General features: G+C 53.0%; 1 protein-coding gene across 1 annotated transcript in view; it reads right to left on the minus strand.

Annotated features, from left to right (window-relative positions):
- Window positions 1-4,441: 4,441 nt before the first annotated feature.
- Window positions 4,442-15,525, minus strand: part of TIMP2 (TIMP metallopeptidase inhibitor 2) — a 31,050-nt gene continuing 19,966 nt past the window's right edge. Inside the window, exons 2-5 of the mRNA XM_073310150.2 lie at window positions 12,089-12,189; window positions 11,671-11,779; window positions 9,191-9,315; window positions 4,442-7,264 (exon numbers count right to left, since the gene is read on the minus strand). Coding sequence (XP_073166251.1) covers window positions 7,067-7,264; window positions 9,191-9,315; window positions 11,671-11,779; window positions 12,089-12,189 — 533 coding nt within the window. The 3' untranslated portion in view covers window positions 4,442-7,066. The remainder of the gene's footprint in view (window positions 7,265-9,190; window positions 9,316-11,670; window positions 11,780-12,088; window positions 12,190-15,525) is intronic.

Consider the following 15,525-nt stretch of genomic DNA (forward strand, 5'->3'; position numbering starts at 1 on the left):
GCGTTTCCCGAGAACTATCCGCGGGGACGCCAAGATCTCGGTTCTTGAGCGGAGACAGCTCATTCAGACCCCACCGCTGTGTAGGGCTGTGTAGGGGATGATGTATTGCAATGTGCATTACTTCGCATTTATCAACGTTGAATTTCATCCGCCTTTTGTCGCCCAGGAACCCAGTTAAAGAGATCCCTTAGCAACTCTTTGCAGTCTGCTTTATGAATATGTTGAATAGCACTGGTCCAAGTAGAGATCCTTGGGAGACACCACTGTTTACCTCTCTCCAGCCTGAAAAATAACCATTTATTCCTACCCTTTGTTTCCTGTTCTTTAACCAGTTCCTGATCCATGAGAAGACTTTCCCTCTGATCCCCAACTGATCCCCAACAAAATCTTACTTTGCTTCAGAGCCTTTGGTGAGGGACCTTGTCAAAGGCTTCCTGAAAGTCCAAGTGCGCTCTATCTACTGGATCACCCTGGTCCACATGCTTGTCGACACCCTCAAAGAATTCTAATAGCCCTGGAGGTCTGCAGACTATGTCTGAGATTTCCAAAGGGGTCCATACCTCCATTCAAAATTTTGTAGAGGTCCTCAAAAGAAAAAAGGTTTAAAACCACTGCCTTAGGCTATGGGTTGGCACCGCACCCTCCCCCAGCTCTTCTTTTTCCTGCTGCTTAGACTTGGCCAGGAAGAGGAAGCTAGCCTGGGAGGTCTGGCCTAGATTAGTCATAGAATCATAGAAGATTAGGGTTGAAAGAGACCTCAGGAGGTCATCTAGTCCAACCCCCAACTAAATCATCCCAGCCAGGGCTCCATCAAGCCGGGCCTTAAAAACCTCTAAGGAAGGAGATTCCACCTCCTCCCTAGGGAACCCATTCCAGTGCGTCACCACCCTCACGAAAAGCTCACAAAAGCTCATGCTCAAATAAATTGGTTAGTCTCTAAGGTGCCACAAGTCCTCCTTTTCTTTTTGCAAATATAGACTAACACGGCTGCTACTCTGAAACCACCCTCCTAGTGAAACAGTGTTTCCTAATATCCAACCTAAACCTCCCCCACTGCAACTTGAGACCATTACTCCTTGTTCTGTCATCTGCCACCACTGAGAACAGCCTCACTCCATCCTCTTTGGAACCCCCTTTCAGGTAGTGGACGGCTGCTATCAAATCCCACTCACTCTTCTCTTCTGCAGACTAAACAAGCCCAGTTCCCTCAGCCTCTGCTCGTAAGTCATGTGCCTCAGCCCCTTGATCATTTTCATTGACCTCTGCTGGACTCTCTCCAATTTGTCCAAAACAGTAGCCTGCAAGAGGGGCCTGGCCTGCCTATGAGCCCCCCTTTCCCCCTGTTTCTGAATATAAGTAGCTAAAAAAGTGTTTTAAAATGTCAAGCAAACAATCATTGACAATTTCAGAACTTTTCAGCACACAAAACGCATCAAAGATAAACAAGTACTTGTTGTAGGAGCAGCAGTGATCTGTATGCTATGTATAACCTGTATGTTCAAAAGGTCTGTTACACCTTCCCCCCCTTTTGTCTCCTTTCCCTCTTTGAATACCTGTGGAGTGGCTTTCCCCCTCCCCCTTCCTCCTGGAATGCTTGTGGGATGAATGGGCTGCTTAAACAGCTGGAAGATCAGAAAAGCTCCCAGGTAGACAAGGTGTCTGGGACTCTAATTAGGCAGCGATCCCACGCCCAATGCATGGACACTGTCCGAGGTGGAGCTTGACCAACCAGACACAGCCAAGTCCTCTCTAGTTGCAGGCCATGAGGAGCAGGTCTTTAAAAGGGGAAGGGGCCATGTGCTCAGGAGGGCACTCACATGCTTGTACCTCCCGTGAAGGCCCTTCGCCCGAACCGCCTGGCCAATGGTTCGCTGCCTTGCATTCTGTCGTGCCTCGGGAAGACTGACCTCCATCGCCCCGCCCATTGCCGCACTGTAGGACGCTTCCCTGGAAGGATCCTGACATCTCCAGTGCCGGGCCTGTCCTGGGAGCGTGAGTATGCGACTGTGAGCATAATTCCCCCCCCCCCCATCTTTTGAGCTTAGCTATCAGTATAATAAACGTGCTGCTTTCTGCCGAACTCTGGTGGGTCATTAGTCCTCCCTAAGCTCACTAGCTGGCCCAATTTCGGGTACCAGTACTCTGAAGTTCAACAAGACCTACCCGCAACTTCTGAAATAGGCCTCATTTTGGAAAGGTCAGCAGGAGAGTGCTCCGCCAGTATTACGGCTGAACTCTGTACCTGAGACACGACAAAGATGGTGTCATAGAAGCCTCAGACATGAAGGATCTGATGCTAGATGTTCCATCAGATGAAGCATATTTTGCTTTAGTGTCAGAGAACAGCACGTATATCAAAGCTGAGGCAGCTATCCTGGGACTCACTGCAGGCCAGGGGATTGCTCAAAGAAGAAAAGATGAGAGTGAAAGAAGCTATGCAAGAGCAACTTCTTGAGCACTCGACTCCAATAGTCAAATACAATGATGGGGTAAGAAACAGAATTGAAAGTGGACCACGCAAGGCAAAATGCACTGCTCATCAATACAGAATGAAATCGTTCCCATGGTGTCAGAAATGGTACTTGAATGCATTAGTTAAGTGAAAGAGGCTAATGTTTTCTCTCGAACGGTTGACAAAACTGAAGAAATTAGCTAAGTAGAATAAGTGTCAGTTGTGTTGAGATATTATTTGCATGGCAGTATATATAAAAGATTTCTTGGTTTCCAGCCTGCTGAGTCACTTGATGCAAAGTCTCTCCTTCAGTACTTGAAGAACAGGGCACAGTGTGGCACTGATAGAACTGTACCGCCCAGATTTACGGTGTGCTGTCTCTCTCACAGGAAGATGCATTCCGCCTGTTTCCATCACAGGCTCAATGTAGTTATTGTTGAGGTATGCAAAGGAAACCAACATGTGCTGATTTTTTCCCACTATCCTGGAGAAACGACACACTTTTCTCTCTGGATCAGCTACACATGCTACATTCAAAGCATTTCTAAAGAAAGTACAACCCCGAAATAAACTTGTGAAATTAAAGAAGCTCTGTGACACTCACTGGGCATTGTAAGTTTCTGCTTGTAGCGCTGTGAGGCTATTGAGGAAAAAGTTGTCAAAGTGTCTTGTTCTGAAGAGAGTTGCTGACAGATTTGCTGCTGCTCACAACAGATGTATCCAGCTTCAATATGGTAAAAAAAAAAGAAAAGGGGGGGGGTCACCTGTCATCATAGAATGGGGATAAGTGAAGTGTGTTTAGCAAGATTAGTGATGTTACACTGTGAACTTGGGAGACAAGCAACCCTGGGCGACTCACCACATTTCTCTGTGCCTGTTTTCCCTCCCCCTCCTTTGTCGGTCTTGTCTATTTAGACTACACCCCCTTTGTGGCTGGAGTGTCTTTTACTCTGCGTTGGTAGCAAAGGGGGGCCCTAGTCTCGGCTGTCATAAAAACAGGTGTGGAAGAATCCGGGTTTTATCGGAAAGCGTGGGTACGTGTTGATTTCACTGCAGACACAAAGCGATGGGGGGGGGGGGAAAACTCGCTAACAATTGAAAATTTCAAATAGGCAAACTAAGAAAAATGCTGCTTGAGAACTTACTGGGGTTTGATTGAAGAGTATTGACTGTGTCTGTTTTCACATGTGATGTGTTTTAATGGTTATGACACTTTAACTTTTTTGCATCTCAGTGGTTTTCAACCTGTGCTCCACGGTCCCCTGGGGGTCTGCAGACTATGTCAGCTCTCCAAAGGGGTCTGCACCTCCATTTTAAATTTTTTAGGGGTCCACAAATGAAGAAACGTTGAAAACCACTGGTCTGCTGGCATTATTGTCTGACCCTCTCCCCCCCATAATTTCCTGCAACTATTTATTTAAATCAATAAAAATGGGGGGGGGGAGCTTAAAAACAAACACTGATATTATCCATTGAAATTACAAAAATAAAAATGGAATTCTGCCAAGGCTAAATCCATACGATTAGTAGTAATGGGGTAGCACAGCGTGCTTTGGGGAGCAGCTTTACCAGGTCAGCCCCTAGCCATGTTTGGAGCAAGCAGGAGCAGAGCATAGGGGATAGGGATGGTTTTACAGTTGCTGTGGGTTTTCTCAAACACAGTGATTATAACAGCAGCAAGGCGGGGGCTGTTCTCTCCAGTGGATCTCTCCTGTGGCTGCGTTTCCCAAAATTGCTGTATATGAAGAAGGCTGATGCAGTGGACCAGCTTCTGTCATAAGGAACCTTTCCAGCAGAACTACAGCATTGAGGGAAGTGGGGGGAACGTCCGTGCCGTATGCCCCCCAAGGATGAACGGATTACACACCCACCCCACAGGCTGTCTTCATACGCACCAGCGGACTGGTGTGCCTGTCTCGCGTCCAGAATTATGCTTATTACTTATTTATACAGCACTATAGATGTACGGTGAATTCAGTAAGAAGAAAATTATCTAATTTTTTAGAATACTGTTTATTGTCCAAAGACTGAACGTCCACATATGAATTATACAAAGCGTCAGAGACATGCACAGTCTGCTTGTCATTATTCAACAACTTTCATGTGTTTCCAGCACAAGAAGGTCTCAGACTTCAGATTCCAGCAAAAACATATTGCTCCAAAAAAACCCAAACAAAAACCCCACCCAAAAGCTTTAAATTATGGCAGCAAGTTAGATACTCCTTATTTTTAATACTTATCAAGCAAAGATTTGAAAATAACTATAATGTAAACTTTTTATTTTTTTAAATATTTTAAATTGCTTGCATGGAGGAGGAGACTGGAGCTAGGAAGGAAGGGCAGAGAATGGAACCGAGAACAGAAGACATAAATTAAAAAAGCCAATCAAGCATCCTTCATATACCTGACATATAGAAAGAGATTTTTGCAGTTATTTTGTGTGAGGCTCACCTATCGTGCTTGCCGACAGTCGTGATATTGTTGTTCAGCAAGGCCTTGGAGACAAACTAGAAAGAGGCACATGTATGGTACATCCCATCTTCAAATCCAACTTCTGAAGACTTGTGCACTTTGCAGAAGAGGGGGATAGGGAGGAGGGAAAATAACAAACAGAAAAATCTGGAGGACTCAACCCTCCACAGACTTTCTCGACACTCTTCCCACTTCATGTTGAATGCTTCCAATGCAGAAATGCGTTTAAAAAAAATAAGTGCAGTTCTAATAGCTAACAAGGAAATTAAAAAGTTACAGCACAGGAATGATACAGCGGATGCCAAAACGAACTGAAACCTTAAAATCAAAGATAGAGCAGAGACAGGAGTAAATGTCACCTATGATATAACCATACAGTAAGCAAACAGGAGTCTTATATTGAATTGATTAGTTTTTTTCCCTCTTCATTTTTATATATTGAAGTCACCCAGACTGGTCCAATATGACATCATTAAAATCTTACACCGATGCACAGCATGAAAATGCCCCTGAAGCTGGTCTGCAGGGATAATTTCAGGACATGCCCAAACCTGCTCTAGCCAGGAGATCCGGATTTTCTCTCACAAAGGTCTGTGCTGTCTGCGTTCCAGGTGGGCTAGCTCTGCAGCGCTCTCTAGTGCCTCAGCAAAATGGAACGGGCTCCGAAGAAGAATGGGGTTGAGGCTGGCTGGGCGGGTTTCACAGAAGGATGTGGGGCCTTCGGTTGTAGGCAGCCAGAGGCCAGGTTTGTTGTGTGTGTGTGCGCGGGTGCACCCTCACTGCGTAGGAGAAGAGGGTCTGAAAAGCTTTACTTTTATTACAGCTCGCCGTCAGAAGCCTCACAGCTGAGATCAGCAAACAGCCATCAGTGGGTATAAAAATACCGCATCCTGGTGGGGTCTCTCTCACTGCGCTGTGTTTCTCGGCAGAACACTTGGAATAAGCTTCCATTTGCCAGCTCCTGCATTCACACAATTTGCTGGGAATAAAGGCTCTCGGCAAGGGAAGCTGCTCTGGGTCATTGTCAGCATGCCACTGTCTGTGGGGCTAGAGCACTCTCAGTTCATTGTCCTGCTGAGCGATGAATTCACAATAATACCTCTGCTGTCTGCATAGTCCGACAGGCTAAACCCTTCCCCTAACCTGGAACGTGGCATTAGCACTATGCTGACGGCACAAGCACGTACTAGGACACAAATCCAGCAGCTACACACAGCAGGGAACACACATGCCCACCAGGGGACTGACTTTCTTTACTAAACTGCCAGGATGAAGGCACAGGACCAAAGCCTACAGGGGGCTCACACATGCACCACCCCAGAGGTCCAACCTCAGCACCCACTGACTTGGAGGGAAGCATGAAATAACAACAGGGCTTGCAAATGAGTGAGAAGGGGACTCTCTGGTCCCCCTCAAAAGATGGTTCTGCTGATGCTGGGGATCACAGGGACACTGTGTCAGTGCAACGGGCCTTTATCTTACTTGACAAAGGGCTAAGGAGACTTCGCTAGAGCCAAATCCTTTCCTGGTGCCTGCGGTCCAGCTGGGACTCTCAGCCCGTGCTACCTTTCACTGGCTCTCCCTTCTAGCCCAAGAGGTGGGGGTGCGTGTGACAAGGGGGGCAGTAGGACTAGAGGGCTCACAAAGGAGATTTGAGGAATGCTGGTGTATCTGCTGGCAGTGGAGAAGCCTGTTTGAAAAGAGACGCCAATGTGCTGGGGGATCGAGGGGCAGGAGCTACCCAAAGCAAGGGACACTCCCGCCCCAGGTGAGGGGAACCTGGTAGGCCTGCTACACAGAGTGAGAGACATCAACCCTCCAGCATTCTGGTTTCCTCCAGAACAGCACTGGGATCTTGTGGATCAAAGTCCGGCTGGTTCAGGATTCTCCCCTGAACAGTATGAAGCCATCCCTCGCCCCACTGCACCTGTGAAAGGAAGGAACGGGAAAGCACAGCTGGGGACTAAATACAATGGTGTGGCCCCTCACCCCGCTTTGGAAGCACGTGGCATTTAATCTCCCCGATTAGGACCCACTTGGGATACTGAATTTTCATGCTGTTTCCAGGAAGTGATGTCAGAGGTGGACCAGTCTAATTTCCTGCAGGCCTTTCTATTGGGTACTGGAATGCAGCTATTCAGCTTAGGGGTCCTCGATGTCGAGAAACTCTTGCTTGGGTGGGGCCATGCCACGGTACCATGCGCACGAGCCGTCGCTCCTCTTGATGCAGGCGTAATGCTTAGCCTGTCGCCCATTGATGTTCTTCTCCGTCACCCAGTCTGTCCAGAGACATTCATCCGAAGACGAGACGAAGCACGGAATGGAGGGGCAGCGGGAGATCTAGGTCAGAACAGAGACCATTGCTGAGCACACACTGATGCTCTGTCTGGGGGAGAGAGGGACCTGCCATGCCTCTTCCATCTCCCACCTCTGTCACTCTGGGCTGGGGGATGGAGAGAGACCCTGAGCCAAGGAAAGCAACATTCTGAAGTTCTGGGGTGCAAAGATGGGGCAAATGTCCCCCTCCCCCTTCAAAGCCCTCCTTTTCCCACCCACTCTAGAGGCCCTAGTCCCCTCTCCAAGCACTGTTAACACAGCACATGAGGAGAAAGGGCTGGCTCTAAGGCCACTGTCTTATCTGTCCCCAACTGTCACTTGTTTCCACTGCACCCCTTGTCCACCTAGCCTGCAAACTCTTCAGGGCAGCGGCTGTGCCTTGGTCTAAGCATCTGTGAAGGACAGTTCAGTCCTGGTGCAGTTCTACTGGAGTCAGACCTGGGATGGATCCTGCTGAACACCAAGCACCTCATCCAGTCCTTGACAGAAGTTTGTCCAACCTGTTATTGAAAACCTCTAGTGAGGGGGACTCCACAGCTCTCTAGCCTGTTCCAGTGCTTAGCTCTCCTGACAGTGAGAAAGTTTTGCCTAACATGAATAGAATGGGTCGCTTCTCTCCAGAAGCATCTGCGCTTTTACCCAAAACCCCAGGGATGGTGACTATGCCACAGGAAAGTCTGAGCGAGTTTCTCAGGGTCACATAAGTGAGGCAGAGGCCTGTCTGGGATCTGGGCTCAAGATGTTCCAGGCCCTTTGTTCCAGCCACTGGACACATGGCTCCTTTTAAGATGCAGAATTGGGTCTTCACCTTAAATAAGAGGAATTTCCCAGTGCTGAAGCCAAACGTGGGATCTTTGCCTGGACAGAGCTACATGCAGAGCAAAGAAGTCTCTCTAACAGAGGAATCAGGACAGTCTAGCTCTGCAAACCATCCCAATGTTGGCATGTCTGAGGAATGAGGCCAGCAGTTCATCTCCACACCGTATGATGCAAGGTGGGTTTAGATTACATCCTTTAGACAAATACTCCACATCTGACTGCAACTGATACATGCAAATATAAGCCTCCAGACAAGTTACAGACAGCAGGAGATGTGGGGGCTGGGCGAGGGTGGGTGCGTGGGAGAAGCCTGGCCACGGAGAGTCCAGGGAGAAGAGGGCAGCATTCTGAGCAGACAGCTGACATGAGGGGATGGAGAGAGATGAGGAGAATGGGGAAAAGCCAGGAGGGGAGGCTGGGCTTGTGGGAACAGCTCTGGGATTCCCAAAAACTGGGGTCTGACCCCACCTTTGCCATAGACTCCCTAGTGACCTTCAGCAACTCACTTCCCCTCAACTTCCCGGCTGTGAAATGGGGATGTTAGTTCTTTCATCCCTAGCAGGGTGTTGTGAGGGCATGTGGGATGCTTACATCCCATGGGGATAAGGGACAGAAAACAGCCCCAGTTATGTAGTAAACTTTTCAAGGCAGGGATAGTATCTCCCTAGGTGGCTGTGGAGGGCCAGATTCTGAGTAGGGGCCTGTGGGCAGTACTGCAAAAGGAGAACAACAGGCCAGGTGATCATCACTCCTAGACAGCCCACTGTCTGCCTCTCTGGGATGCCTCATGTCCTTGCTAGAAGTGCCCCTCATTGGCCATTCCAGACAAAAATCACTGGGTTTATGCTGCCCTCAAGACTCTTACCCATGCTAGGGGAGACAACTGCCCCAGCAACGCACTGATCCCCCTTCAGATGCAAACCCAGGTCTCGATTCAGGAAAGCATCTCTGCCATTCACTTCAGCAAGTGCTTTCCTGAGTTGCAGCACTGAATCCAGCCAAGGTCACTCGACACCAAGGCTTCCAACGGCTGTGAGCAAGGAGCCCAGAAACCTCAGAGCACCACGCGGAATGGCAGGCTCCGGGCATGAGCGCTCCCACTCTGCCTACCTTGCACTCGCAGCCCATCTGGTACCGCTGGTTCAGACTCTTCTTCTGGGTGGCACTCAGGGAGTCCCAAGGGACGATGAAGTCGCACAGTGTGATGTGCATCTTGCCATTGCCTTCGGACTTGCCTGCGGAAAGGCCACACAGTGCTTTAATCTTTCTAGAGACACACGTCCCATCAGGACCTTGAGGGAGTTTGAACAGCACGAGCCCTAGGCGAGCAGCCCGCCCCTCCGGGGGGCTCTAGGGACATACTGTGCCTGGAGCACACATCAATCCCCTCCTTGGGGCACCATCCCTCTTGGCTAACGCAGTTAAACACTGCCATGTCACAAGCAGCAGACTGGAGACGTGAGAAGAGGGGAAGGGGAAGACTGACAAATCAAGGAGCCCAGGAGAAGCAGAACGTCGTTTTGACATAGAGCCACGCAGTGCGGGTGCGAGGCAGCGGATTCCCTCCCAGCCCCCGAGACCACGCATAGAGAATTTGCTCTAAAAAGCCCCAGGAGTTGCCCAAGTACCTGGGGTAATGTTCCACAGCAGGCACAATTCCTGGCACGCTTTCCCCAGAGCCTCAAGGCCTCAGTGCCAGGTGGCAGTGGCCTGAGTGTTTGCCAGGGAACTGTGGTGAAAATCAGGACCCAAGGGCTTTCTGGGCAGGACTAATTCAAACCCCAGGAGTCTCTCTTGAGGAGGGATAGCTCAGGGGTTTGAGCATTGGCCTACTAAACCCAGGGTTGTGGGTTCAATCCTTGAGGGGGCCCTTTGGGGTAAAAATAAGGGACAGTAGTTGGTCCTGCTGTGAAGGCAGAGTACTGGGACTGGATGACCAGTCCCTTCCAGTTCTATGAGATAGGTATATCTCCATTTTTTATTAATTTATTTTATTAACTGGGTCAGCTCTCCTGCCTCAGATCAGCACCTTCTGTCCGCTTGGTTCTGCTCTGCAAACAAAGACAGAAGGAAGCTGTCCTGGCCCACGCCCCAGCTGCTTGCTCGGCCAGGTTTTCCAGGAGGCTCCAAAGGGAAAGATGAGCTGGGCGTCCCTGGAAAGGTGGCCATCCCCACTGGAGAGATCACAATGCTTGTGATGTCACACTCCAAGGGGCCACTCCGCAGGCAGCGATGCAGAGGGGATACAGCAGAGGGGGCTGTCCAGAGTCCTGGCCAGGCAGTCCAACCAGCCTCTAGGCTCAGGGCCTCCCCTGCTGTCTGCATGGATCCGGAGGACTTTATTTAGGGCTTGTTGAGAATTTGCCCCGCTCTAGGGCCTGTGTTCTGAGCAAGCATATCCCAGGACAAGCAAGAGGCTACAGAGCAGGACATTCTCTGACAGCCCCCATCCGGGGAGAGGAGGAGATGGACGTCACACCTAGAACCAGACACTCCAGCAGCACCAGACACTGGGGCCCACAGGGAGCGGAGCGGCCAGGAGAATGGACCAAGAGATGGATCCAGCAGAGCTCAGAGAGTTCAGGAGAAACACCTGGGTGAAGGCATGTGCGATCGCACTCACACTGCAGCCAGACTTTTCTCTGGCCCCAGGGGCACGGTGCCCTTATCCATTAGTGCCATTGGGCAAGTGCCGGACATGGAAACGGACACAGAGGGAGACTCCCGTGCTCCTGCCACTGGGACCAAGGGCTGCAGCTTCAAATGCTCCTGTGGGTTCGGCAGGACAGGAGCATCATCCCATTGCACAGACAGGGAAGCCGAGGCCGACACAAGGCCCAGGGCGCAGCAGCCGCCGATATCCGAGCTGGGGTGAGTGCTCCTGGCAGCCGACCCTGTGCTCGGAACGTGGTCATCACCCCCAAGCCAGCACGGCCTAAGCACCAGCTTGCATACTGGTCAGGAAACGCTACCGGCTTTATTGGCTGTTATTTCCCTAGGAGCCACTAGATGGTGCCAGAAGGGGCCCAGATGATCAGGGACCCTGGATGGGCAGGGGCAGAGGGTTTAAATGAGAAGCAGGCCAGGCCAGCCCGCAGTCACGTGGCAGGGCCCTGTGGCCAGGATGGGAGCCCCATGCATGCCCTGCTCACTGCCCCAGTTCTGGCCAGGATCAGAACGGCACTAAGGCCGCTGGGGTCCAGCGCAGGGCCTTGTGGCCAGGGGAGGGCGGGGGGAACCCTATGGGCAGTGCTGCAATCCTGACTGCTCCGGAGGTCCCATGGCCACAGCAGAGAGCAAGCCCTTTAGCTGGAGTAGAATCCAGTTTCACGGCCTTTCCCTGAGCGATTCCCACAGCTCCAGGAAACCTCCCTACATGGGTCCCTGTCCCTTCGCCTGCCTCCTCCTGCCTACACTGACTCAGGTCGAGAGAGCCTTTGAAGTGCCCCAGTGTCCTGCTTCGGTTTCAGCCCCAGGGCCCACGCCAGCTCCTCCCGCCCCGGAGACAGCCCCAGGGCCCACGCCAGCTCCTCCCGCCCCGGAGACAGCACCGGGGGCCATGCCAGCTCCTCCGGCAATTCACTTCCTACCTGCAATGAGATATTCCTTCTTCCCTCCGGTGTCCAGTGACACCCCGCACACAGCCGAGGAAGGAGCTGTGTAAATTAACTCTATGTCCTTGTCAGGTCCTTTAAACATCTAGCGAGAGAGAGAGACCGCGGTCAGACAGGTGGCCACGCTCAGCTCTACACACGCTGTGGGAGATGGGGCCGGGAGCACGTGCACGGCAAGGGGTGAGGAAGCCGATCTCTTGCAGTACTGGGTGGCACGGACGGGTCACGGCTGTGGGAGCTCAGCACTTGCAGCCCACGGAGATGGGATCCGAGGGTGGGTTTGCTGTGGGGACCCCCTGACCCTGTTCTCATTCCTACACATGCTGCGATTCCCTAGCACCCTCTTCCCACCGGCTCCCCCCAGAGCCAGACTACCCCAGGCTGGGATCCTTACCTTTATCTGCTTGATCTCATACTGGATCCGTTTGATCGGATTCCCATAAACATCATTCCCAGAATCCACCTCTTTTCCGGAGACAGCCTTTGCTCTGATCACTGCAACAAACAGATAGGATGGGCATGAGTGGGAGAGACCCAGGAACAGCCTCCGTTCCCCAGCAGCAAAACAGGCTCCGATGCAAGGCCAGTCCCACAGCCTCAGCCTTGCCAAGCTGGTCACCTGTAGGTTTGGTCTCTCATAGCTCCCAGGCAGGGATTGGCTCTTCCTGTTTGTGGAGCATCTACCTTGTGCTAACAGAGTGATCCTAATGACTGAAATCTCCTTTGCAACGTCTGACCTCTGGGTGAGCGAGTCTTTCCACTGCAGCCCATTCTAACCATCCTTTGACAACAGCCGCAGCAAAATGCCTGAAGCCTGGTCTGGAGGTAAGAAGCCATTAGCACCAGGGTCAGCCTGGGAAGAAAATGGTCTGGATTTACAGAGAAGCGTGTGAAAAGTGTGTGCTGGGCATGTGACACGGGACCATCATGGCATGCCAAGGCTCACCCTTATACACAGCTGCTTCCAGTGTGTGCACAGCTGTAAGGCCCCAATCCTGCAAATGGGTCTGGGTGGAGTGACCCTCATGTGCGCACAGATTCCTGCACAGGTAAGGTCCCACTGCAGGGTGAGGGCCCACCCATGGGGGGAGGGAGGAGGGGAGGTAAAGTCCTTCACAGCAGGGAGCTTAGGTCTGCTGACAATGTTGGCCGAGCCTGCAAACTCTGCAGACTGGAGAGCTCCACATCTTTCTTTTCCTTTCAAAGGCCTTATATTAAATGCAAAAGCCAGTGTTGAGACTCCACACAGCAGGGGAAACACAATCACGCAGCCCAGAGCAAGAGCAGCTTCCAGGGACTGCTCAGCACAGGCTGCTACCTCTCTAGGGACTCCTGCACACAGCTGCGTAGACATTGCTTTGATCGCAGTCTCCTTGCTCCCCATCTCTGCCTGGCTCTAGAAGCTGGGCAAAGAGCTGAATAAGCAGCATCAGACTAGCTGGACAAGCAGCACTGAGGGAATGCTGAGCTAGGAGAAAAGCACCAGGAGCAGCAGGGGAGGATGAGGATAAAGGAGAGCAGGCTGGAGACAGAAGGGAAGGCACATGCAGGAGAAGGAGAGGGGCTCTTCTTCATTTGTCAACAGAGGTCCTCAGTTTCTTGCTTCTGGTTCACTAATTTTCCACAAAATCCATGAGGTTCTGCCCACTGGTGACTAGACCATTCCCTGAAATGTTGGAATCGATCGGGTGCCGCGTCATGTTACAGACGCACAGCTACTTGCCATCAAGCGGAGTGCACAGCCCGGGATCCCTCAGCCCAAATGGACCTTGCGCAGAGAGCGAGGAGCATAGCTCAGAGGCAGGATGGGGAGGAGAAGGGAGGGTAACTCCATGAGGCCACTAGAGGTGGCACATGGAGTGGGGAGGTTTTTAGGAGCAGCAGCCCTGGTGTGAACAGAGCCCCGCTCCGGACTGACAGCCTGCCCGAACTGCACAGCCTGGCCTTGCCCCTGAGCTGTTCGTTGTGCTGCCCCTAGCAGCCGCTCTTAAACCAGCATCTGTGTCCGAGATCAAGGGGACGCGCTGGCTGAGGAGCCTCCTGCCAGATGTCGGCTGCTGGAATGCCGGGCGGCCACGCAACTCAAAGCACGAGGAACCGCATCCTCCCCCCAGGCCGAAAGCAGCGCGAACCACATGATGTCACTTCCTCCCCAAGACGCCTGGAAAAACAACCCCTCTAGTCACAGCAGGACTCATGGGAAACAAGGGCTGGGGCTCTGGAAAAACAGCCAGGTAGGAACGGGCCTGGCCAAACACCACAGACCTGCAGGCTCCAACCCTGGGTCCTGGACCCGCGGCCTCCCCTGGCTCCCTGTGGCATCAGCTGCTCCGCATCCTTGTGCCCCTCCGCCCAATGCAGCCTCATCGCTTTGCAACACGAGTGAGTGTCAGGAACAAGGGCCCATGTGTGGGCACAACTGATGGGGGGTGGGCACAACTGATGGGGGGAGGGCCCCACCCCAGAGCTGGCAGCTTTCCTGTGGTGATGCCACTCCCCTGCGTACACTGCAAGGCCTGCGCTGAGGAGCCCATCCTCCCCTGGCTCTCCCCTGCTGGCACCCACCTCCACCTGCCCAGGAGCCCCAGCCTAACGATCTGCACCCGGAGAGGCTTTTCCCGCAGAGCGGGGAGCAAGTGCTGCTTTAACAGCATGGACAGCGCCGCTTCCATTGCGAGGCAGAAGGCACCGGCCAAGGCCTCACCACCCCCAAGAGAAGGGCTTGTTCTCACAGCAGAGTGAAAGGCGGGCAGTGCCCTCCATGCAGGACGGAGAGGGGCAAACTGAGGCGAGGCGTGGCCAGTTTGGAGGGGCAGGGCCACTACCTTCCCAAAGGCAGGTTCAGGAGCCTGGCTTCCCAAGAGTGGTTTCCCTCGGTGTCCCCTCCCCAGGGCAGGGTCCTTGCCTCCCGCTGCCCTGCCGCACTGGGCAGAACTTGCCCTGAGAGCAGCTCACCTGGCAGCACGGCTGCCCCGCTGGCCGGGCGAGACCTTTGCAGGTTCAGGTTCCAAGCCTGGATTTAGGCTGATGCCAGCTGCTGACAGCGCAGGGCAGGGCCTGGGGGAGGTGAACAGCCAGAACAGGTGGAGGGCAGAGAGCGGTGGAGGGGCAGGGGTTAAACCCGGTCCATTCTGCTGGTCCGGGGGGATGCGATCCAGTGACAGCTAGAGCCGTGGGGCTCCGTGATCTGCCCCGCTCCCCGCTGAGGATGCCAGAACCACGCACAGGGCAGGCGCTCATTCCCCAGAGGCCAGTTCTCCCGGTGCAGGATCCAGGGGACGCCCAAGCAGCAAGAGAACCCAGCTGCAGGAAGCCAGGCTCCGCCAGCCAGCCACGGCCCCTCTGCCTCAGACAAGGCCCTGCCCTTGAGGCCGAGCTGACCGGTCTCTTGGTAACGCACAGGGCAGGACAGAATCCAGCTGGTTCCAAGAGCCCAGGCAAGGGCAGCACGCAGACGGCCTCCCATGGCCCAGAGCAGCACGCTGCTGCACTGCAAGCGCGAGAGGGAACAGGCCACTGGCCACTGCAGGGTATTGGCACGGGACCCCCGATCACTGCAGAGATCACCTGCAGGAGGGTTTGTGGCCTGCTGAGAACTCGAGTTAACCGACCGTTATCTCGGGCGAGCTGACACCCATCAAGACGCTCCCCAGCATTCACAATGTGTCCTGAGCATCCCTGTACGACCCCCTCAAAGCCCCGCTGTTCTGTGACAGCCCCGGAGCTAGGGCTGAGCCCTGGGGGGGCCACCAGCAGCTGTGCCCTGGAGCCACTGCGTGTGGGGAGTGCGGCTCACGCAGGGCAGCGCAGGCTTTCACCGGCACCCAACGG

The sequence above is a fragment of the Lepidochelys kempii genome, chromosome 14 (assembly GCF_965140285.1).
Source record: "Lepidochelys kempii isolate rLepKem1 chromosome 14, rLepKem1.hap1, whole genome shotgun sequence".
Taxonomy (NCBI): Eukaryota; Metazoa; Chordata; order Testudines; family Cheloniidae; genus Lepidochelys; species Lepidochelys kempii.